This window comes from Balaenoptera musculus, chromosome X (genome assembly GCF_009873245.2).
Source record: "Balaenoptera musculus isolate JJ_BM4_2016_0621 chromosome X, mBalMus1.pri.v3, whole genome shotgun sequence".
Taxonomy (NCBI): domain Eukaryota; kingdom Metazoa; phylum Chordata; class Mammalia; order Artiodactyla; family Balaenopteridae; genus Balaenoptera; species Balaenoptera musculus.
Window position 1 is genome coordinate 56,735,549 of NC_045806.1, and position 25,784 is coordinate 56,761,332.

Genomic DNA, 25,784 nt, shown 5'->3' on the forward strand with positions numbered 1-25,784 from the left:
TGTTAAACATTTACCTGCAGACCACTGTGCATAAGTAAATGATTATTTAAATGTAGGGCAGGTGCCAGGTAGAGGGCAATTAGACAGAGGTGAGTTTAATCAAGGGAATTTCCCTAAGGACAAGAAAGGACATTTGATAGATAAAACAACTCTGAAGTGTTCTGGCCCACCTCTTCCAAGAAGCCTTCCCTGACTCTTCATCCCTCACTAATTTTCCTCTTCTCTAAACTCCTTCAGAACTTACAGTACTTGGTCATGTAGTATAGATGATGTATGTTATCTTTATATTTATTAATTATTTTACATTGATTAGTCTTGTCAATCTAGACAGATTGTAAGCTTGTTAAAGGAAAGGACTATATATTAGACCAGGGTTCTCAAAGTGAGGTCTACAAACTCCTGGGGGGTCTCCGAGACCCTTTCAGGGAGTCTAGGTGACTCCCTGTTTTTATAATAATATTAAGACATTGTTTGCCGTTTTTACTACACTGACATTTGCCATGATAGTGCAAAAGCAACAGTGGACAAAACTGCTAACACCTTAGCTTGAATCAAAGCAGTGGCACAAACCTGTACTAGCAGTCATTGAATACTTCACCACCATACACTCTCGGTTTTACTTAAAAGTCAGTTTTACTTTTGGCTTTGATAAAGCAATAAAAATTATTAATTTTATTAAATCTCAACCCTTGAGTTCAGATCTTTTTAATATTCTGTGTGACAGAATGGGAAGAACACATAAACCACTTGTGCTGATGCCGAAGGACGATGTTTCTCTCGAGGAAAAGCATTTGTGCAATTGTTTGAGGTGTGAGTTTAACAGGCCTCTTTTTTCATGGGACATCATTTTTACTTGAAAGAACGACTGACAGACAAACTATGGTTATTCAGACTTGGGTACTTGGCAGACATTTTCTCAAAAATGAACCGAGTGAGCCTGTCAAGTCAAGGAAAACAAATGACAGTGTTTGTCACCAAAAATAAAATTTGAGCTTTCAAGCAAAACTTAGAATTTTGGAAAACATGTATCTGCCACTGTAAACTTGACAGTTTTTCGTAACTTTTCTAATGAGACCGGTAGTGATATTAACAATTGTGGTCTTTTTTATATTGTGTAATGAAATGTGTTGATTTGAAGGCTCTGTATGACTGTCCAAATGACATGTTACAGAGTCAAGGTTGAGTAAAAGATCCATTCAGATTGCAAGTAACCACATTTCAACTAACTTTTAAGGAACTTGTTGGGTTTTGGTGTAGTCTCAAAGAAGAATATCCACAATTATCTGAAAAGACTATTAAAATGCTCCTCCTGGGGACTTCCCTGGTGGCACAGTGGTTAAGAATCCGCCTGCCAATGCAGGGGACAGGGATTCGAGCCCTGGTCCGGGAAGATCCCTCATGCCGTGGAGCAACTAAGCCTGTACACCACAACTACTGAGCCTGCACTCTAGAGCCCACGAGCCACAACTACTGAGCCCTAGTGCCACAACTATTGAAGTCCGTGCGCCTAGAGCTCCTGTTCCGCAACAAAGAGAAGCCACCGCAATGAGAAGTCCACGCACCACAACGAAGAGTAGCCCCCGCTCGCCGCAACTAGAGAAAGCCCATGCACAACAACAAAGACCCAACGCAGCCAAAAATAAATAAAATTTTAAAAAAAAAAGCTCCTCCCAGGAATTTCCTGGCAGTCCAGTGGTTAGGACTCGGCGCTTTCACTGCAGTGGCCTGGGTTCAATCCCTGGTCGGGGAACTAAGATCCCACAAGTCGCACAGCATGGCCACAATAAAATAAAATAATAAAATAAAATGCTCCTCCTTTGTCCAGCTACATATCCACGTGCGGCCAGATTACCTTCATTTACATCAACCAGAACATGTCACAAAAGATTAAACGCAGAGGGAGATATGAGAATCCAGCTATCTTCTACTAAACCAGACATTACAGAGATTTGTAAAAATGTAAAACAATCCCACTCTTCTCACTACATTATTTTTCGTCTTGGAAAATGTTGTTGTGTGTGTGTGTGACACACACACTCCCCCACCCTGCATTCATGTCCTTTCTGGACCTTAGAATGTGACTTAGAATGTGACTTTATTTGGAAATAGTGTCATTGCAGGTGTAATTGTTAATGTATAATGGGTTGTTGTGATTTTAAGTGAATTAATAATGTTTTTCTCAGTTTTACTTTCTAATACTGTAAAATTACTTTCTAAAACTGTAAATAGGTATAACATACATGAGCAGAATTTCTTAGAGGTCCTCAATAATTTTTAAGAGTGTAAAGGGGTCCTAAGACCCAAAAAGTTTAGAACTGCTATCTTAGATTATTTTAGTACCCATCTTCTTTATAGTACCTTACATAGCACTGCATGTTACACACATGCCGGTATGCTCCCTCTCACTGGACACCTAGCAAATTTGAGAAGGAAGCTATTGACGAAACTGAAATATTGTGTACATCTTGGTCTCAGGCTATACTTGACCATAAAGTATCTGGAAGCTATAACCAGGGTCGTGGTATCTAGTTTTCGTAGAAACTTCTCAGTCCTGTGGCAGGTACTCCAAGATAACCTCTCACGACACCAGCCATAGGTATCAGTTTGGTGTTAGATTCCAGCAAAGAGCATCTACCTGTTTGTTCTTCTGAGATTTTTTTCCTTAAGGTCTCTAACCTGAATCTTGTCCTTGCATAGGTGAGCCACCACGTCACAGTTCCAGCTTATGTGGCCTCAAGACAAAGTCACATTATGGTCAACGTGCTACAACAAAAGCCTCACTAAAACAAAGCTTTCCAAGTCCCACTATATGACCCACTTATTTCAACCAGTATTTAATAAACTAAAACCATTTGGTTAGTCTTAGCATCCCTTTGTAACAAGATTTGAGATACTGTATAAAACCCTAACCAGATGACTCAATCATTATTTAAATGGTATTTAACTGATACCTGTGTCCGTGAAACTATTTGAAGTTTCTCCTCAGAGCTCTTCCCCTCTCCTTGGTGTTGAGGCTACTGGAAATAAGGCTCACTGTTTCTTCCCCTGAAGGAGTGCTCAGATTGCTGACCTACAGCAGAAGCTGCTGGATGCAGAAAGTGAAGACAGGCCAAAACACCGCTGGGAGAATATTGCTACCATTCTGGAAGCCAAGTGTGCCCTGAAATACTTAATTGGAGAGGTAAACATCTCTCTTCCTCTCAGCAATTCGGGGTCTGGCTTGGTGGGTTGAAATAAGATGTTAGCCTAGAATACTATCATAGTGTTATTGCCACTGTGCATGGTAGAAACCACAATGACACAAACATTAGAGAAATAGTTTTATGGGTAAAGGTTGGTGTGGGCAAGTACAGGCCAGTCACTTAAAAATATATATGAGTTGCAAGTTGATACCCATGCCTGGCATATAGCAGGTGCTCAATAAATGTTCACTGTTATTATTATGAAAAGATCAGGATGCCATAGTAGGCCACAGGTCAAACGTAAAATATTATACTATACTACTTTTTAAAACACCTCTGACATGTATTATATTCAAAAAGTTTAAGATACAATCTAGGAAAGAGAAAACCTTTGACATATAAAGATTCATCTTAAGGAAAATCCATCTTCACTGACCTTAAAATAAACATATCATCTTCCACTGTCACAAGAGGAATTAAAATTGATCACCTCTGGTGATTGAAGCAAGCATACAAACTCTGACTCTGCAAGTTTGAGCAGTGCTATCCTTTATGCATTTTTGTGTTGGGTTAGCAGATTTATCCTACTAAGGAAATCCTGATTAGTCTTGTGAACACTGGTGTTTATGATGTTCACTATCTGGGCTAGTAGAGAATATAAAACTAGGACAGCATAGGATATCAATCTAGCCTGAAGAGCCAGAGCTGTAGTCTCGGCTAATGTGTCTACGAGTTCCAACATGTGAACACAGACATTCTGAAATGGGACATAATTAGCCATAAGGGTGTGTGCTATGGATTTCTCTTTAAAATTAAGGAAGAACTTCTTGAGTATCAGAATTTGGAATTGTCAGATACTGTTTGTGTTAGATTTATTCTTGCCTTGAGGTAGAACAAGAGATTAAATGACCTCAGCAGTGGCTTCCAGCCCTAAGATACCTATCTCAACAGATATCTATCTCGGCTCTTGGTTTGGGTGGTGGTGATTCTATTCAGTGGTAGAATCCATATGACATGAAAACATAAGAATGGACTTGGACATGGAAGAACTTTTCTCAGTCCATTTCAAGAAAGCTGACATTTTCCTGCCTAATGAATGGGGAAAGGTGGCCATTCTCCAAATAAACTGATCTTCTTTTATCCCTTCCAGCTGGTCTCCTCCAAAATACAGGTCAGCAAGCTTGAAAGCAGCCTGAAACAGAACAAGGCCAGCTGTGCTGACATGCAGAAGATGCTGTTTGAGGAACGAAATCATTTTGCTGAAATAGAGACAGAGTTACAGGCAGAGCTGGTGAGAGTGGAGCAACAGCACCAAGAGAAGGTAAGCTGGCGAGCCAAGAAGCTATACGGAAAAACAAACCATTGTTGCTCTTTGTTGTTAGTTAAAAATAATAATAATAATAATGGGGGTATGAAGTTTCCTTCAAAAGACCACGTAGTCTTTTCCAACTTTTGCAAATAAGAAACCAGAAATAGAGAAAAATGACTTATCTAATAAGTTTACACATACCAGTGACAATGGCTCTTAGCCTTCAACTTTAATACCAAGATGAACATGATGATACTTCAAGCCATGAGAGCCAAAGAGAACAATTTACTTTGAAATCACAAAGGAGTAACTGGATCACTGCTTGGACTAAACCAGAATTCCTTTTTCCTCTCATTCCTTTGGTACCTTTGGGTTGTATCTTTCTCTAGGTGCTATACCTCCTCAGCCAGCTGCAGCAAAGCCAAATGGCGGAGAAGCAGCTCGAGGAGTCCGTCAGCGAAAAGGAACAACAGCTGCTGAGCATCCTGAAGTGTCAGGTATGGAGATGAGGCAAAGGTCTCCAGAGATGGGGTCCCCTTGCCTGACTGAGAATCCTGTCTGATTCACATGACTGTACCTGCAGGAAAGAGTAATTACCTACTGAAAAAAAGCTTTATAATGGTAGCCTTTTATAATGGTAGCCTCTATTGCCTTGTTGCCCTGTTTGATCAATTTAGGGGTGTTTAGGATGTAGCCACACATAGGATTACCTCCGTTTTGGTACAGAAATAACAGTACATACTCCATACCAGACTTCGAGGCCTCCTGGTTCTTTGCCTCAACCCTGAGCTCTAAAGAGTTGAGAAAGTTAAATCATCCAGTAGAATCCTAGGGGCATTTAGCTGTCTCTTCCTGTGCCTGTTCTGAGTTGAGACCTGACCTGTTTGTAAAATGCCTGGGGTCTGCATTTCTTCCAGAGGCTGGGAACACCACACCCTTTAGTAGCATGTTGGAGCACTATTTTATCCAACTTAGAGTCTTTTTCCTGAACCACCAGTCTCTACGGCTTCCTTGGCACTGCCCATCAAAGACATAACCAAACGTGTTAAGGTGGTAGGCATGAATCCAATTATCGTTAAGTGCCAAGGAAGTTTAATCAGGCTTATTAGTGTAGCAAATAAACTGCCTAATCTGTGTTGAGAAGCGTGGACAAAAGCATCTGTAGACTTCAAAGAAACATCTGACTCTCTGGGTGGGTTTCTTTATCAGCATCCTGATGTGAATAAGGGATATGAGGCTAGAAAATAGAAAAGAACAAGGAAGGCATTCCTGCAAGTGCGGTCGTGGCTGCTTGGGAGCGTTGGAATAGAGGTGGCACTCAGGACACCTAGGAATTGGTGAGGATCAGGCATTTCTCTGGGCGCCAGTGCCTGCTGTGCAAAAACCACCTGCTGCCAGCAACTTGGCAGTAGTATGTTTTCATCTCTGTGAGTTGTTTGGTAACCCACATGTAGTGCCCAAAATAACCCCACCTATCACTGCATTATCTGGAAATAGGATGAAGAACTTGAGAAGATGCAGGAAGTGTGTGAGCAAAATCAGCAACTTCTCCGAGAGAACAAAATCATGAAGCAGGTAGTACAGCTTCCCACCCATTTAATAAGCCCTGGGAGACCCTCTTGCAACTGAGGCCAGCTCGTGGGAGCAACCCTGAGTATAATGACTTGGCTCAATTTTATGAGGTCTACATGTAGTTTCCATGTGGTATGGTCATGTGCATTTCAGATGGTATAAACACATTTTTAATTTGCTCTTTTCTGAATCTAATACTGATCTTGTAAAGTGGGAGTCCTTCAACCTACTTTGCTCTTACCCTGCCTCACTTTACCATGGCTTAAGATTAAGCTAACTTAGGAATCTTTATGTTTTAGCCATGAACACTCTCAGAAGCTGCCCTGCAATGTACACTTTGTCTCTTCTTTTCAAATAGAAACTGAACCTCCTCCAAGTAGCCAGCAGACAGAAATCTCATCTTCCTAAGGATACCCTTCTATCTCCAGACTCTTCTTTCGAATATATCCCACCTAAGGTAAACTGCTCAGGGCCTGTGATACCTTCGCATAGCCAAGGTTTGGGGTGAGTGTACTAAAATCACCTTTCAGAAGTGGTTGAGAGTTAAAATTCCCACATTCCAGCATCTCAATTTTCTATGGAGTCCCAAATAAAACTACAGTGCAATCTTGAGGAAAATAAGCATTCTCCCTCCCTAGACGGCTGACTTTGGACCATGTACAGGCATTATGCAACACAACTGAGGAGGAGGCACATAGAAAAGAGCAGTGTTCGGCTGTCCATCCAAAGATACTTATCATATCATGAGTCCCTCCCTCCTCCCTCAGATTGCTCAGCCTCTATCCCTTCAGTTTCTCTCCCTTCAAAGACTCTGTGAGGCCAAAGGCTAAAGCAGAATTTCTTCTGATTGGTAAAGCCAATTGGGGTATATTTGAGGGCATCTGAAATCTCTGCTCTGAGAATATAGCTGGCAGCAGCCACTGGGAAGATATAATCCACATGTTGTTGTTGTTGTTTTTAATTAAATAACCATTCCAAACCTTTTTTCTTAGCCCAAACCTTCCCGGTTTAAAGAAAAGTTCCTGGAGCAAAGCATGGACATCGAAGATATAAAATATTGTTCAGAATATTCTGTGAATGAGCCTGAGGACAGTGATGGTGATGGTGGTGATGGGGATGATGAGGAATGGAAGCCAACAAAATTAGTTAAGATGTCCAAGAAGAACATCCAAGGGGTAGGAGGCAGCTCATCTCTTTCAGGGGTTCTAATCATTAGTCTTCACTGCCAGTGAGGGTGTGCCGGCCCCAGACCCTACACCTCAGTCCTTTGATCGTGTTCAGAGGCACTGGCTCTGCTGAGGGTTGCTTGTTGGGCCAGCTCTGTATGGAACCGGGGGCTAGTTGAGAGGGCTGCCTGGGTGCACAGGGAGGCTCTTTTCATGTTTTCAAGTTCTGACCAGTCTGAACAGGTAGTAGTGTTCTATACCATCTCATTGAAACTGGTTCCAGTGTGACCATAATAATCTTTCACATTTTTAAAGCACTTTACAGTTTATAAACCATTCTCATATATGTTACCTCTTTTCATTGTCACCAAAAAAAAAAATCCAGTGAGGTGTTTATTATTTGTATTTTACAGCTGGATCTGAGACCCACGAGAGGGAAATGACCTTGCCCAGGGACATAAAACAAAGTGACAGTCAGGACTTGAAATCAAATGTTCTGACTCCAAGTCCAGTTTGTTTCTACCACATCATGGTCATATCAGTGAAAACTGTAGACCAGAAGCTGAGTGGGAACTTTAAGATTGAACGCACCAAAGTTAAGGCTAGTTAGAAACAATCTGACTTTGAGGCATGCTCTATTTACTTACACAATGATAATCCTATGTATTTATCAAACCTAGGTGTTCTATGTTGAAACATTAACTTCCCAGGCATTGCAGTTCATCACTACCCCAACTGTGGCCTGCAGCCACATTCCACTTAAAGAGAACAGCTCACAAATTACCCTAGCTGGATTCCTGGAAGGTTATTCGATTTCATTAGCTGATAGTGCACCACATGGGGAACTGAGCCTTGTAAAGCCACAACACCAGAGAGAAGCAAGTCATGAGGAATAGACAGCCATGGTGGCCTTAAGTCACTTGGAAAGTCATCAGGAATGCAACATACCATGTGCTCTTAGTGGGACTAAGAGCTCATCCTTAGCCTCAGAGAGTTTATAATCTAATGGGAAAACAAGCCAAAGAAATAGGAACACATCACAGGACCTCAGCATACTCATCTCAGGGAGATGGACTGAGGGGCTTTTAAGAGTGACTGTAAAGCCAAACCAAGTAGATATAGTTTATGAACATGCCATGAAAGAGACGACTCTTGCTGCATTATAAGACAGAAAGGGAAATACAGTCTTGGGAGCACCTGGGAAGCCATTTTCTGGCACAATGAATAGCATATTGCAAAGACTTGATAGTAGAGATAGTAGCGGGACACAGAGCTGGGACACTGAGAGTAAGTGGGGCAGAACATGTCTGACTTTGATTCACTTACTCAGCAAACATTTATGCTCTCTACTGTGGTTGAAGTGGTAAGCATGAGCTGATTGTTGATGAAAAGGTCAGCCAAGTAATAGGAAGCACAGGTGAGAAGTACACACAGGAACAAATGGTAGAGGACCTAAAACTCTGGGGAAGGAGTTTCCAAATGGCAAGCAAATATGGGTATACTTGTCCTTGAGGAAAGCTTATCATACACACACACACAGACACACACACACACACACACACACACACAAGCGTAGATATAATAGCACTGTTGCTGTAAGCTTAAAAAGGAAATATAGAAGTATAGCCAAAAATGCAAGTAAGTGATATTTGCTATCAATGATAAATCCTGTCTCTAAAACACTGAGAGATGATTCTTTTCTAGGCTTTTTCCCTGATTTTATAACTTGAGAATATAACTGGGTTTTAAGGGGAGCAAGTTGACATACAATCTAGTTTCTCCCTTTTGGAGGCCTCGAAGTACATGGACTGCTCTTTGATCAGACTGCTTGTAGACACATCAGCTGTAGACCTTGATGCTTTGCATGAAGGCCATCCTGATTATTATTGTTTCAACCCAGCTGAAGTGGGCTGGTATGAGTCACTAGGTATCTGCAAAGGAGACTGCAGCAGGTACCAAAATGATGACTTGTCCAAAGCTAATGCTGAAAAAACTAGGTGTCCTCATTCAGCCATATTTCCTATCTGTACTAAGGAGATGCCGAAGGATAGGCCGTGTGCTGTAGTAAAGAAATGATAGCTTAGAAGCCAGGTAGACATGAGTTCTAGTCTTGACTTTGCCACTGTTTAGTTGGATGGCCTTAAGCAAGTCTCTTAATCTCTCTGAGCCTCAGATTCCTTATTTATGTAATAAAGGGACGAGGCTGGAATAGTGATATATAAGGTCCCTTCCAGCACTAATATCCTGAGTCAAAGTAACAGTCAAAGTTGTGTAAATGGGTTTTGTTGTTGTTGTTTTTAATAAATGGGTTTTAATAATACTACCTTTATATGGGGTTATATGGTATCTGAGAAGTTAAAAGAAGGAATATATGCAAGAGCACCTTGTGAAGGATAAAATATCATGCCGGTATTGTTATTAAAGCACTGTAAGCATTTTAACAAATATTCCCATTTGTCCCCTTTGGCAGAAAAGAGGGAGGAGGTATTCTGGTCTCTAGTCATGAAAGAATGGAGATAAACTTGGATGGAGTGACTTGTCCAAGGTCATGCCAAGTATTAAATATAAGACTAGAGCCCAAGGCTCCTAATTCCTAGCCTGGTATCCTTTATGTTACAATTTTTACCAGATCTTATCATTCTGAGATATAATGTAACACTGAAATCAGTGCTAGAAGAATTATAGAGTCTAAAGAAATAATTCTCAACCCTGGCTGCACGGTTAGGATCCCCCAGGGAGCTTTTAAACACAGGGATCCTGGGACCCCACCCCCAGATATTCTGATTTAATTGGTCTGAGGTGGGACCTGGCCTTTTTGAAAAGCTTCCCAGAGATTTTTTATGTGCAGCCAGGGTTGAGAACCACCGGCTTAAAGGAACCCCAGAGGTCTTTCATCTCGACTTCCCACTTCTTTTATATAAACAATCTCTCTATTATAGTGGTTCTCAGCTATGGTGTTGGGACATGCTGGTGGGTTGCTAGCAGTTGTGATACACACACACCCCACATACATCATATTTGACATTTTGTCTGTGGCAAGATCTTGCTCCCTCTCTTATATTCTGATCTGCGTCCTGGTGTGAGAGAAAATAGGATGAAGCTAAAGCTAGTGCACATGGCATTTGTGTGAATACATCTGTCATGTACGTCATGACTGTTCTATAATACCACTCCCAGGTGTTTATCTAGCCTCTGCTTGCTTGAAAACAAGCAATCTAGTAGGGGGAGGCTCACAGTCGTGAGACAGGGCAGCCCATTGTATTCCAAGTAGGTGTTGGAAAGTAGTTCCTTGTTGAGCTGTCCTATAAATCATCCCAGTGAGTCTTGGCTATGTAAAAGTCTAATTGTTCTTCCTTATGATAGCCCTTCAGATGCCACTCTTGTACTTTGGATAAAATAGAGACACATGGACAGGGTAATAGAGTGTTTTTGAGGCATATAATATAGATAAATGTGTAAGTGGTCAGAGGACATACCCAGCCTGTAGCAATCAATGGATCAATGTCATCCTGGCGAGGTGTCTCTAGGACATGTCATAGAACTCTGTCTTTTGCTCTGTCTTATTCAAAGAAGCAAAGTTAGGGGGTTTTTCTTGTTATGTCCAGTGTTGGCAAAAGTGACAAAGGTGGGCATTCCTGTCTGTTGTTGTTAGAAGTGTAGTTTGGCATTGGGCTTCCCTGGTGGCGCAGTGGTTGAGAATCTGCCTGCTAATGCAGGGGACGCGGGTTCGAGCCCTGGTCTGGGAAGATCCCACATGCCGCGGAGCAGCTAGGCCCGTTAGCCACAACTACTGAGACTGCGCGTCTGGAGCCTGTGCTCCGCAACAAGAGAGGCCATGATAGTGAGGGGCCTGCGCATCGCGATGAAGAGTGGCCCCCGCTTGCCGCAACTAGAGAAAGCCCTCGCACAGAAACGAAGACCCAACAGAGCAATCAATAAATAAATCTTTAAAAAAAAAAAAAAGAAGTGTAGTTTGGCATACCTTTCTGGAAAGCAACTTGAAAATATGCATCAAAAGCCTTAAAAATGTTCCTATCCTTTGGCTCAATAATTATACACATAGGTATTTATACTAAGGAAATAGTCATTGATATGTAAAAAGATTTATAAATCTTTTTTGAGCATCAAACTATGTATCAGGCACTGCTTCTAGGTGCTGAGGATGCAATAAACAAGACAGGTAAAATCCTTGGCCTCATGAAACTGGAGACATTCTTGTGGAGAGAGACTCATAGTGACCAGAAAAACAAATAAAATAATTTTAGATGATAAGAGATAAAAAGAAAATATAGTCAAATCATAGAGAATGATGGGGTAGGAAAAGAGTACTTTGGACGAGTGTTTGGGAGAGGCCTCTCTGAAGAGGAGATATTTAAGCTGAGATCTGAACAAAGTGAAGGAGCAAGTCAGGAAAAAAATGAGGAAAACATTTCAGGAAAAGGAAACAGTAAATGCAAAGGCCTCGGGGCAGGAATGAGCTTGGCTTATCAAGGAACAGCTGAAGAGGCCAGTGAGGCTGGAGGATACTGAGAAGTGGGAGAGTGCAGTACAAGGTCGGGTCAGAGGCGTAATCAGAGGCCTTGTCAATCATGGTAAGATTTGGATTGTATTTATGTACCAGGATATTTGCTGTAACATGATTTATAATGGCAAACAATTTCTTTCAAAACAATCTTAATATCTAACGTTAGGTGACTGGTTAAGTAAATTGACACTTCCACATGATGAAAGACTATATACAACTGTTAAATATTAAAAATCATGGTTTTGATTTTCAGATTTTATAAAGTACTATATATTATTCTCATAATGCGGGCGAGGGGGAAGATGTTTTAATGGTTTCTTTTACCCTCACAACTACAGAACAATGGTGATGGTTGTCCATATGAAACAGACTCGAGGGCTTGAATTTAACTGTAAACGCAGTATGAATCCACAAAGATATGACAAGGGAAAAAATCTACTGTGATTTTAGGACCCATTAGCAGAGCTATGGAGTTCATAACAAGGGAGGTGTTTGTCTCAATCTGCTTCACGATGGTCACACCACATTTAGAAAGTTATGCTCATTTCTGGATGTCACAATTAAAGATGAACTTGGACAAATTGGTATATAGCCAAGGTGGTGAGAATTCTTGGAAACCATGTCATGTGGTGAATCATTGAGGGAGCTAGGTATATTTAGCTGTGAGAGGATTTGGACAGAGTGGGACTGGGGAGTGAAAATGATGCTCAGGGTTTGAACATATATGCTGTGAAAGTGGGGTTAAATTGATTCCATGTCATTCCAGATGGCAGAATTTGGTCCTGAGGTCAGAAGTTATATAGAAACTGTTATCATCTCAGGATAAATAGAGCATTGGATAATAAGACCAGGGATGTTTGAGTGGGGCTTCATACATCAAATCAGGCTTTAGATGGTCACTGAGGTCTCCTGTGACTCTAATCCATCATTCTGTGAGCTCTGTCACCTATATTTGTTTCAAGCCAAACTATCCTACTTTCTTCCACCATTTCTCTTACAACATCACTTCCTATAATGCTGGTCACCCGCCCCCTTTTTGTTTAATTCCCTCTTTATGAAGCACATATACACAGTGGACTCCTGAATGTGTGCACAAGGAAACATACTTATTGATAAAATGGGCTTAATACATGGAAAGCACTTGTAACAGTGCCTGGCACACGGTGATGTCAGCTATTACTACTGCAGCCTTGTTGTAAGTGTGAAATATGGCACTATGAGGAGTATGGGTAAATTGTGGCATACTCGTAGAGTGAAAATGAATGGAACAGGAGCTACATGCATCAACGGATGATAAGATACCATTTATATAAAGTTTAAAAGTGTGTAAGATAATTCCTTACATATTTTAAATAAAAACTCACATGTGGTAAAAAGGCATGCATAGGATAATAAGCACCTAATTCAAGAGACTGCCCCTGGGAGGGAGGGAGGTGAAGGGGATCAGGAAAGCGTAGACAGGAGGCTTCAGTTCTATCTGTATTTTACTCATCAAGGGAGGGTTGGGGATATTAGTGGGGTTTTGTTATTGTCTACACTTTTTATATGCCTAAAAAAAATTATGGGGCCCTAAAATAGGATATATCATTTCAAATGGAGTCTGACTGACCCAGGGTTTAGTGAAACATTCTCTCCCTGTGATTTCTGAACTCCAAATTTCTGCCTGACTGACTTGCTTTTTGACAGCTATTTCACACTGTTGACTCATGAAGCTTGCTGACACCTCAAATCCCTAGTCCCTTTTTGCACAAACTACTTTTTTTTTGGCTGTACCGCGCAGCTTGTGGGATCTTTTTTTTTTTTTAACATCTTTATTGGAGTATAATTGCTTTACAGTGGTGTGTTAGTTTCTGCTTTATAACAAAGGGAATCAGTTATACATATACATATGTCCCCATATCTCTTCCCTCTTGCGTCTCCCTCCCTCCCACCCTCCCTATCCCACCCCTCTAGGTGGTCACAAAGCACAGAGCTGATCTCTCTGTGCTTGCGGCTGCTTCCCACTAGCTATGTATTTTACATTTGGTAGTGTATATATGTCCATGCCACTCTCTCACTTTGTCCCAGGTTACCCTTCCTCCTCCCCGTATCCTCAAGTCCATTCTCTAGTAGGTCTGTGTCTTTATTCCTGTCTTGCCCCTAGGTTCTTCATGACCTTTTTTTTTTTTTTTAAGATTCCATATGTATGTGTTAGCATACTGTATTTGTTTTTCTCTTTCTGACTTACTTCACTCTGTATGACAGACTCTAGGTCCATCCACCTCACTACAAATAACTCAATTTTGTTTCTTTTTATGGCTGAGTAATCCATTGTATATATGTGCCACATCTTCTTTATCCATTCATCTGTCGATGGACACTTAGGTTGCTTCCATGTCCTGGCTATTGTAAATAGAGCTGCAATGAACATTGTGGTACATGACTCTTTTTGAATTATGGTTTTCTCAGGGTATATGCCCAGTAGTGGGATTGCTGGGTTGTATGGTAGTTCTATTTTTAGTTTTTTAAGGAACGTCCATACTGTTCTCCATAGTGGCTGTATCAATTTACATTCCCACCAACAGTGCAAGAGGGTTCCCTTTTCTCCACACCCTCTCCAGCATTTATTGTTTGTACATTTTTTGATGATGGCCATTCTGAGTGGTGTGAAATGATATCTCATTGTAGTTTTGATTTGCATTTCTCTAATGATTAATGATGTTGAGCATTCTTTCATGTGTTTGTTGGCAATCTGTATATCTTCTTCGGAGAAATGTCTATTTAGGTCTTCTGCCCATTTTTGGATTGGGTTGTTTGTTTTTTTGATATTGAGCTGAATGAGCTGCTTGTAAATTTTGGAGATTAATCCTTTGTCAGTTGCTTCATTTGCAAATATTTTCTCCCATTCTGAGGGTTGTCTTTTGGTCTTGTTTATGGTTTCTTTGCTGTGCAAAAGCTTTTAAGTTTCATTAGGTCCCATTTGTTTATTTGTGTTTTTATTTCCATTTCTCTAGGAGGTGGGTCAAAAAGGATCTTGCTGTAATTTATGTCATAGAGTGTTCTGCCTATGTTTTCCTCTAAGAGTTTGATAGTGTCTGGCCTTACATTTAGGTCTTTAATCCATTTTGAGTTTATTTTTGTGTATGGTGTTAGGGAGTGTTCTAATTTCATTCTTTTACATGTAGCTGTCCAGTTTTCCCAGCACCGATTATTGAAGAGGCTGTCTTTTCTCCACTGTATATGCTTACCTCCTTTATCAAAGATAAGGTGACCATATGTGCGTGGGTTTATCTGTGGGCTTTCTATCCTGTTCCATTGATCTATGTTTCTGTTTTTGTGCCAGTACCATACTGTCTTGATTACCGTAGCTTTGTAGTATAGTCTGAAGTCAGGGAGCCTGATTCCTCCAGCTCCGTTGTTCTTTCTCAAGTTTGCTTTGGCTATTTGGGGTCTTTTGTGTTTCCATGCAAATTGTGAAATTTTTTGTTCTAGTTCTGTGAAAAATGCCAGTGGTAGTTTGATAGGGATTGCATTGAATCTGTAGATTGCTTTGAGTATAGTACAGTCATTTTCACAATGTTGATTCTTCCAATCCAAGAACATGGTATATCTCGCCATCTATTTGTATCATCTTTAATTTCTTTCATCAGTGTCTTATAGTTTTCTGCATACAGGTCTTTTGTCTCCTTAGGTAGGTTTATTCCTAGGTATTTTATTCTTTTTGTTGCAGTGGTAAATGGGAGTGTTTTCTTAATTTCACTTTCAGAGTTTTCATCTTTAGTGTATAGGGATGCAAGAGATTTCTGTGCATTAATTTTGTATCCTGCTACTTTACCAAATTCATTGATTAGCTCTAGTAGTTTTCTGGTAACATCTTTAGGGTACTCTATGTATAGTATCATGTCATCTGCAAACAGTGACAGTTTTACTTCTTTTCCAATTTGGATTCCTTTTATTTCTTTTTCTTCTCTGATTGCTGTGGCTAAAACTTCCAAAACTATGTTGAATAACAGTGGTGAGAGTGGGCAACCTTGTCTTGTTCCTGATCTTAGTGGAAATGGTTTCAGTTTTTCACCATTGAGGACGATGTTGGCTGTGGGTTTGTCATATATGGCCTTTATTATGTTGAGGAAAGTTCCCTCTATGCCTACTTTCTGGAGTGTTTTTATCATAAATGGGTGTTGAATTTTGTCGAAAGCTTTCTCTGCATCTATTGAGATGATCATATGGTTTTTCTCCTTCAATTTGTTAATATGGTATATCACATTGATTGATTTGCATATATTGAAGAATCCTTGAATTCCTGGGAAAAACCCCACTTGATCATGGTGTATGATCCTTTTAATGTGCTGTTGGATTCTGTTTGCTAGTATTTTGTTGAGGATTCTTGCATCTATGTTCATCAGTGATATTGGCCTGTAGTTTTTTTTCTTTGTGACATCTTTGTCTGGTTTTGGTATCAGGGTGATGGTGGCCTCGTAGAATGACTTTGGGAGTGTTCCTCCCTCTGCTATATTTTGGAAGAGTTTGAGAAGGATGGGTGTTAGCTCTTCTCTAAATGTTTGATACAATTCGCCTGTGAAGCCATCTGTTCCTGGGCTTTTGTTTGTTGGAAGATTATTTATCACAGTTTCAATTTCAGTGCTTGTGATTGGTCTGTTCATATTTTCCGTTTCTTCCTGGTTCAGTCTTGGAAGGTTGTGCATTTCTAAGAATTTGTCCATTTCTTCCAGGTTGTCCATTTTATTGGCGTATAGTTGCTTGTAGTAATCTCTTATGATCCTTTGTATTTCTTCAGTGTCAGTTGTTACTTCTCCTTTTTCATTTCTAATTCTATTGATTTAAGTCTTCTCCCTTTTTTTTCTTGATGAGTCTGGCTAATGGTTTATCAGTTTTGTTTATCTTCTCAAAGAACCAGCTTTTAGTTTTATTGATCTTTGCTATAGTGTCCTTCATTTCTTTTTCATTTCTTTCTGATCTGATCTTTATGATTTCTTTCCTTCTGCTAACTTTGGGGTTTTTTTGTTCTTCTTTCTCTAATTGCTTTAGGTGTAAGGTTAGGTTGTTTATTTGAGTTGTTTCTTTTTTCGTAAGGTAGGATTGTATTGCTATAAACTTCCCTCTTAGAACTGCTTTTGCTGCATCCCATAGGTTTTGGGTCATCGTGTTTTCATTGTCATTTGTTTCTACGTGTTTTTTGATTTCCTCTTTGATTTCTTCAGGGATCTCTTCGTTATTAAGTAGTGTATTGTTTAGCCTCCATGTGTTTGTATTTTTTACAGATTTTTTCCTGTAATTGATATCTAGTCTCAGCATTGTGGTCGGAAAAGATACTTGATACGATTTCAATTTTCTTAAGTTTACCAAGGCTTGATTTGTGACCCAAGATATGATCTATCCTGGAGAATGTTCCATGTGCAATTGAGAAGAAAGTGTAGTCTGCTGTTTTGAGATGGAATGTCCTATAAATATCAGTTAAGTCCGTCTTGTTTAATGTATCATTTAAAGCTTGTGTTTCCTTATTTATTTTCATTTTGGATGATCTGTCCATTGGTGTAAGTGAGGTGTTCAAGTCCCCCACTATTGTGTTACTGTCGATTTCCCCTTTTATGGCTGTTAGTATTTGCCTTATGTATGAGGTGTTCCTATGTTGGGTGCGTAAATATTTACAATTCTTATATCTTCTTCTTGGATTGATCCCTTGATCATTATGTAATGTCCTTCTTTATCTCTTACAATAGTCTTTATTTTAAAGTCTATTTTGTCTGATATGAGAATTGCTACTCCAGCTTTCTTTGATTTCCATTTGCATGGAATATCTTTTTCCATCCCCTCACTTTCAGTCTGTATGTGTCCCTAGGTCTGAGGTGGGTCTCTTGTAGACAGCATATATATGGGTCTTGTTTTTGTATCCATTCCGCCAGTCTTTGTCTTTTGGTTGAAGCATTTAATCCATTTTCATTTAAGGTAATTATCGATATGTATGTTCCTAATACCATTTTCTTAATTGTTTTGGGTTTGTTATTGTAGGTCTTTTCCTTCTCTTGTGTTTCCTGTCTAGAGAATTTCCTTTAGCATTTGTTGTAAAGCTGGTTTGGTGGTGCTGAATTCTCTTAGCTTTTGCTTGTCTGTAAAGGTTTTAATTTCTCCATCAAATCTGAATGAGATCCTTGGTGGGTAGAGTAATCTTGGTTGTAGGTTTTTCTCCTTCATCACGTTAAATATGTCCTGCCACTCCCTTCTGGCTTGCAGAGTTTCTGCTGAAAGATCAGCTGTTAACCTTATGGGGATTCCCTTATGTGTTATTTGTTGATTTTCCCTTGCTGCTTTTAATATTTTTTCTTTGTATTTAATTTTTTTTCTTTTTTTTTTAAAGAAGTACTTTTTATTAATTTATTTATTTATTTATTTATTTTGGCTGCATTAGGTCTTCATTGCTGTGAGTGGGCTTTCTCTAGTTGCGGCAAGCAGGGCCTACTCTTCGTTGCGGTTCACGGGCCTCTCATTGTGGTGGCTTCTCTTGCTGTGGATCATGGGCTCTAGACACGCAGGCTTCAGTAGTTGTGGCATGTGGGCTCAGTAGTTGTGGCTCATGGGCTCTAGAGCGCAGGCTCAGTAGTTGTGGCGCACGGGCTTAGTTACTCAGCAGCATGTGGGATCTTCCCAGAACAGGGCTAGAACCCATGTCCCCTGCATTGGCAGGTGGATTCTTAACCACTGCACCACCAGGGAAGCCCTGTATTTAATTTTTGATAGTTTGATTTATATGTGTCCTGGCGTGTTTCTCCTTGGATTTATCCTGTATGGGACTCTCTGTGCTTCCTGGACTTGATTAACTATTTCCTTTCCCATATTAGGGAAGTTTTCAACTATAATCTCTTCAAATATTTTCTCAGTCCCTTTCTTTTTCTCTTCTTCTTCTGGGACCCCTATAATTCGAATGTTGGTGCATTTAATGTTGTCCCAGAGGTCTCTGAGACTGTCCTCTATTCTTTTCATTCTTTTTTCTTTATTCTGCTCTGCACTAGTTATTTCCACTATTTTATCTTCCAGGTCACTTATCCGTTCTTCTGCCTTAGTTATTCTGCTATTGATCCCTTCTAGAGAATTTTTAATTTCATTTATTGTGTTGTTCATCACTGTTTGTTTGCTCTTTAGTTCTTCTAACTCCTTGTTAAATGTTTCTTGTATTTTCTCCATTCTATTTCCAAGATTTTGGATCATCTTTGCTATCATTATTCTGAATTCTTTTTCAAGTAGGCTGCCTATTTCCTCTTCATTTGTTAGGTCTGGTGGGTGTTTGCCTTGCTCCTTCATCTGCTGTGTGTCTCTCTGTCTTCTCATTTTGCTTAACTTACTGTGTTTGGGGTCTCCTTTTCGCAGGCTGCAGGTTCGTAGTTCCCGTTGTTTTTGGTGTCTGTCCCCAGTGGCTAAGGTTGGTTCAGTGGGTTGTGTAGGCTTCCTGGTGGAGGGGACTAGTGCTTGTGTTCTGGTGGATGAGGCTGAATCTTGTCTTTCTGGTGGGCAGGTCCACATCTGGTGGTGTGTTTTGGGATGTCTGTGGCCTTTTTATTATTTTAGCCAGCCTCTCTGCTAATGGATGGGACTGTGTTCCTGTCTTGCTAGTTGTTTGGCAGAGGGTGTCCAGCACTGTAGCTTGCTGGTCGTTGAGTGGAGCTGGGTCTTGGCGTTGAGATGGAGATCTCTGGGAGATTTTCGCCGTTTGATATTACATGGAGCTGGGAGGTCTCTTGTGGACCAGTGTCCTGAAGTTGGCTCTCCCACCTCAGAGGCACAGCCCTGATACCTGGCTGGAGCACCACGAGCCTGTCATCCACACGGTCATGTGGCTGTAGGTAGGAGGCCTCAGTTCCTTGACACATGGATCTCTCCTTAGGGCTGCTTGAGTGTCCTCATGACGTGGCAGCTGGCTTACCCCAGGATGAGTGATCCATCCCATGGTCCCCAGGACTGTCGTGGCTTCGGCTGCTGGGACCCCTCCAGAGCCGACAGCCTCAGTGAGGCCGCCCTCCGCTCGGGCTCCAGGGCAGTTCAGTGACAGCAGAGGGAAGAGACCCCAAGCCAGGAGTTCCAGCTCTGTGTAAGCACGGGCTCCCTTCTTGCTTGTGGGATCTTAGTTCCCCAACCAGGGATTGAACCTGGGCCCTTGGGCCCTCGGCAGTGAAAGCTCTGGGTCCTAACCACTGGACCGCCAGGGAATTCCCTGCACAAACTACTTTTAAGCCAGATCTCCCCCCCACAACATTACATTTATATGGCTGATTTGGGGGGAACTTAATGCCAGACTTACATTTATCCCTGTTATAACTTTTCTGTCTACTTCCAGCCCATAATTCCAGCCAGTCAAAATATTTTTGAATTGTGATTCTATTATCTTACATATTAATCATCCTTCCAGCTTTGTGTCATTGTTACAGCTGATAAATATGCCTACCTTGTAGACTGGCTATGAGATTCAAATGAGATTTTGCATTTCTATATATGAAAGTACTCGGAAAACTGTAAAGTGCTATACAAATGTAAATGATTTTATTTCATATCATCAGTGATTTATTAAAATGTTGAATGGTTAAACTGCTGAGGACAAAGCCTAGGCTGACACTAACAAACTGTAGAAATGTGAGTTGGATGAAAGTACAGCTGGGTAGATCTAAGGATACTGAGCAACTATACTCAGTCCTTAAATATGCCTAATTCTACTCCCATTCATCTCATAGTTCTTCACTTTGGCCATAAAATCATCATGAGGATCTTTGTCAGTTTCCCTGCATTATTATGGTATCCATCCAATCCATCTTTCAAGTATACTATCCCAAAAGTGTGGCATGACTTGTTCTTAGAAAACCTATGGGGGTTCTTGGTGATCATTGTTTCACTAAAGAGAGGACTGAGGAGATAGAAGCTTAGTAAAGTTGATGGTACTTTCCAGTTTTTCTAGAATGGCCTGAGAATGAAGGGAAGGTACTTCAAACCTAGTCTTCTGACTCAGTAATGTGTCTTTCTACAAACCTGCTTTGCAGTGTTCCTGCAAGGGCTGGTGTGGGAACAAGCAGTGCGGGTGCAGGAGACAGAAGTTGGACTGTGGTGCGGACTGCAGCTGTGACCCCACAAAGTGTAGGAACCGTCAGCAAGGCAAGGTAGGATCAGTGCTGTCGTCCCTCACCATCCTTTCAGATCTCCCAGCAGTTTCTGCCCTTTTCTTCTACCTTCCCTCCTGAAAGCCAGAGTCTCCTGCACAGCCCTTCCTACCCTTCTTCTGCAACCAGAAAAAGACATTTCGCTTCTCAGTCCTTCTTCCTTGCTGCTAGCCTGTCCACACAACCCCTTCAGAAGCCACAGCCCCTCCCAGGAGATTCCCAGATATGCAGCTCCCCACCCCTAGCCTTGGCTGTAAAATTTCTGTACAGTGTCTAAGGCACAAGCAAGGAACAGTAGAGCAAGCATTTACAGGCATACAGCCATGCAGGATCAAACTAGTCCAGAGGCTTAGCTGGAATTTTAAGGGCCACGTGCTGAGGTAGCAGCTTCCAGGAAGGAAGTTAATCCTTCTGACATCTTGAGACATTAGTTACTTAGACCTTCTCCATGGGAACCAGCTATTCCATGGCTCTAGGAAAAGACCCACAGGAACTTGGTCTTTCTGATAGGCACTGTTCTGAGCCAAGTTAACTGTAGCTGTTCTTTTTTGCTCCCAGGGATAGCAAACTCAGAGAAACGAAATGTGTACGAGAAGTGCAGCACCAAGCAGGTCAGATGCCCGAACTTGCCTTATGCCTACCTGTGCCCACGGCAAAAGCTCATTCCTACTGCTCTCTGTGTGATACACAGGAATTTTAGCAAGACTAGTTCACCGTGCATTTCTTAACCATCTATATGGGCGCAGTTTTGCCCTGGGTCTTCTATTAAAAAAACTTCTGAGGTAGGTAGTCATTAGAGGACTAAGGTGGCAAGCTAGAGGTCAGGCTAAGAACTGTAGAAGTAGCATTGCAGAAGGACCTTCAGGATTCTCTATGCCTGTGCTTTTCTCAGTTTGGGTTCTAGAGTCCTATAGTGGCTCCATGGAAGTGCTTCCAGGCAGAGGAGTGTGGCCCAGCTCAGTTTGACCCTGTGCCAACCAAAGCAACTTGCTCTTTACTTGTTTATATATCGAGTTTCCTCTTAGAATTTCAGTTGGAAAACCACTGATCTAGTCCAATACTGCCATTTTACAGAGAAGGAAACTAAGGCCCAGAGATAAGCTTAAGTGACTCGCGTGATATTATACAGCTGGTCATGGCAGCTAAGATTAGACCTCAGGCTTCCTGACTCTTAATCCAGTTCAGTTTCCATGAGAACAGGCTATAATTCTAATCCAAGCTCTACCACAGAGTCGCCTTGTTACCTAAGCAACTTCTCTCTCTTGGCCTCAGCTTCCTCTCTGAAAGGAAGACCAATACAGGCAACACTCTGTAGAAATGCTAAAAAGTATATTGTAGATTGGGGAGGGGAGAGGATTAATCAAAGAAATGACCAAGGCTCAGCCTCGTTTTAAACCTTGCCTCATGATGTGTCCTGTGCCGCTCTCCTACCCAGTCCTTTGCCTTCAGAGGCTGCTTTTGAGCACTGTGACCTCCCCAAGCAGGGTCACCCTAAGACCTGCTTACACTGACTGATGAGGCCCTCAGAGCTGGTACCTCACTGGCTGAAGGGGAGCAGACTGATTGTGTAACCCTAGTAGCTGAATTTCTAATATCCCTGTCTGCTTGATTCTCAGGATAGCTTGGGCACTGTTGAGCGGACTCGGGATTCTGAAGGCTCCTTCAAACTGGAGGATCCCACAGAGGTGACCCCAGGATTGAGCTTCTTTAACCCTGTCTGTGCCACTCCCAACAGCAAGGTAGGTGGCCTAAAAGCCAGGTGTTTCCAAATGTATTAGCGTCCATCTCTGCATTAGCGCTGACAGAGAGCTGTGGGAGAAAAGGAGGTAAAGGTACAATCAGCTTGCTGGGAACTGGGAACTGGGCATCTGCTAGAGTCTGGTTTTTTCAACAGAGCGATTTGGGGGGGTCACTTCATACCACTGGGAGTGTGCTAAACATCTGTAGTGGCTAGGCTGCGCTGAGCCTCTGTCCCTACCCCAGATCTAGTCATAGCTGTCTCTGTCCTTCCTAGATCCTGAAAGAGATGTGTGATGTGGAGCAGGTGCTATTAAACAACACGGCTCCAGGTGCCTCCTCCCTTGGCCTCCCAGAGTCAAAACATGTAGCAACAGAATCCCAAGAAAATAAAGCTCCAGGGAAGAAAAAGAAACGAGCTCTGGCCAGCAATACCAGCTTCTTCTCTGGCTGCTCCCCCATTGAAGAAGAGGCCCACTGAAGTTGGACTCATCATATCTGCCCCGGTCTGGCTTGGGAGATGCCTTCAGGTTGCAGCCAGAAGGGGTTTTTTTTCATGATTCCTCTTGATTTCAGGTTTCTTGCTGTTGAAAAAAGGAACAGCACGTTACTGAAAAAGAGGGAACCTTTGTTGGATGTTGGCAACTTCATGCCCAGTCCCCCAGCCCCTGACGACTACTCTCCTCTCCAGAAGGGTGCTAAGCTACCTGCTGAAGAGAGAACCAACTGACCTTCCTGATGACTCATGAGGAACCAGTCCTCAGTACAATCTAGCTCTCTCTTACTCATGAGCAGTTAGGGCTGTCTCCCAGTGGGAACGAGGCCAAGGCTGTCTTATCTTTAGGTTGTCTCAGTTTCATGGCAGAGCCTAGCCTAGGTTGGAGGCCTGGCACAGATCTTCACGCCACCTCCAGAATGGTGCTGGGATCTTTCTTGTCTCTGGACTTCAAGTGTTTTAATAGTACACTCAATTGTCTTTCAAGTTGCTGAGGTAAATGAAATCTTTTTAAATGTTAATGTTAAGTAAATAAATAAATCTTAGTCCATCTGCTGTTTGGAAAGAGTCTTCTGTGCTAGAGGGAGAAATACAATTTCAACCTGTGTTCCTCCGCCCCTGGGAACGCTATTAAGGAAAGTCAGTGCAAGTGCCCAAGCCCCACTGCCTTGTAGCAGCCCTCATCCCCTGAGGGGAGTATGGAGCAGCAAGTCATGTGTCTTCATGTTGCTCTGTTATCTCAGGAGGTTAGAATAATGCTAGCAAGTCCAGTGGCCTGACCTTCACTGTAGAGGCTGCCTGACCTCCAGATTTTGGAGGAAGGAACCATATTTACCAAGCATCTCCATGTGCTTGCCACAATTTTATTTGCTCCTCACAAAAAAGTTCAAGGTGAATAGGTCTCATTTTGCAGATGAGAAAACTGAGATACAAAGACGTTAAGTCACTTCACTAAAGTCACAAAGTTAACGAGTAATCGAGCTAGGACTTGAACCCAGGTCTGACACCAAAAGTTCTTAGCTGACTCTAGATCGGCAGTGGAGGCCATTACTGACAGCCTGCGGCCTGATTTGGAGTCGCCTGGGCATGGGATCGTACTGCTGCCCAGCCCCCGGACAGCACTGCACTTACACCCTGCTTCCTCCTTTGAAAGGGAAGAGGATGGGCGCGGCTTACTCCTCACTCTGCATCTGGGTTCTTCATCTCTGCTTAAGGCGAAGAGGGAGCCAGCCCTGGCCCTGCAGCCTTCTCAGGAGTTCACAAGCCCTGAGCGTCATATCCATGCATTCTGAGTCCCAGCCCCCTGCCCCGAACAAAGCTCCCAAAGTACCCCCCAGAATTTGGCACATGAAAGCCAAGACTCCTCCAGAATCCAACAGAGTCCAAGCAAAGGAAACTGAAGGACAACCTGCCTAGAGCGAAGCCTTCGGGACTAGGTGACCCTGCAGCCCTTTCTGGCCTCCTGCCAGCAAGCAGCCCTGCTTCTCTTTGCATTTTAATGCCGAGGGAGCAAGGGAGCCTTTGCCATTGCCAACTAGAGCCTCTGGATACAATGGGAAGGCAGAGAAGGAGGGGGCAGGCTCTTGGCCTAAGAGAGCAGGTCTTCCTTCTCACTGTTCCAAATCCAGTGCGTTTGGGGGGAGGGGTAAATGAGCTTATCCCCAGAGAAGACATTCTTTCCCACCAACACTACACTAGCCCCCAGGCATCGAGCCACTGCCTCAGCCAAAAGGTTGAGAGGGAAAGTCAATCAAGCCAGCCCCCAGTCCCTGGCCCACCCAGAGCCCTGTGCTTTAGCACTAAGCTGACTCTACGGCCTGCTGGCCATCCCTCCCCTGCTGATGGTGTGGTAAAAGTGTCTTTTATATGTATTCATCTTCCAAAAGCCAGTGACCATACCACTATACACTCCTCAAATGATTCTTGGAAAGAGACGGTAGATGCCTTGGGGTCAAAGCAGCGAAAAAGATGCAAATCTCAGCACATCTTGAATGAGCATCTCCTTTCTGGGGTGAGGGGGGAAAGGGAAGGGCTGCTAGTACCACCCAGGCCCCATAAGGCCCACGGAGACCCCTGGTCCAGAAACTGGGTGAAACAAGAAGTGGCGTGCAACTCTGAGTTCCCTTCTAGATGCACCTTGCAGAAGCAGAAGCAAGATCCCAAGAGGGAAGGGAGGCTGATGAATTAAGGCTATCCTCCCAGGGAGCTTGAGACTGGATGCTAGACTTCCTCGCACACATACACACCCCTTTCCAGGGGGCTGGCTGGGCCCCTTCTCCTCACTGCCAAGTTGCAAAGTTGTGTGGTCACCTCCCCCCAGCTTCCCGCCCGCCCGCGCCCTCAGCCCTCGCCTCCCTGAGCCGGGACAAAGCCCCAGCAGTGACTAAGAGGAGAACAGGAGGAGGGACAGAGGGATGGGGAAAGCTGCACAAAGGAATTCCTCACCCCAAGCCCCCTGACCGGCAGCGAGTAAAGAAGCAGATCTGCTCGCCCTCCCCCTTCCCCCCTCCCATCTCCCCACCCGACCAGGCACGGACACCACAGGCCACAGAGCAGCTGCAGGCCTTGGGAGAGGACCCGCACAGCCTCCTGTAGGTGGCAACAGTGCCACCTGTTTGACTGGTGGGGCTGAGCCTGGAAGAGGGAGGAGGCTGACAACT

General features: G+C 42.6%; 1 protein-coding gene across 1 annotated transcript in view; it reads left to right on the top strand.

Moving 5' to 3' along the window:
• The window catches only part of KIF4A (kinesin family member 4A), a 126,713-nt gene extending 103,075 nt beyond the window's left edge, over positions 1–23,638 (top strand). Inside the window, exons 22-30 of the mRNA XM_036839578.1 lie at positions 3,052–3,181; positions 4,333–4,503; positions 4,881–4,988; positions 5,989–6,066; positions 6,422–6,520; positions 7,056–7,238; positions 20,775–20,891; positions 22,508–22,630; positions 22,906–23,638. Of these exons, the coding sequence (XP_036695473.1) occupies positions 3,052–3,181; positions 4,333–4,503; positions 4,881–4,988; positions 5,989–6,066; positions 6,422–6,520; positions 7,056–7,238; positions 20,775–20,891; positions 22,508–22,630; positions 22,906–23,109 (1,213 nt within the window). The 3' untranslated portion in view covers positions 23,110–23,638. The remainder of the gene's footprint in view (positions 1–3,051; positions 3,182–4,332; positions 4,504–4,880; positions 4,989–5,988; positions 6,067–6,421; positions 6,521–7,055; positions 7,239–20,774; positions 20,892–22,507; positions 22,631–22,905) is intronic.
• Positions 23,639–25,784: the final 2,146 nt, after the last annotated feature.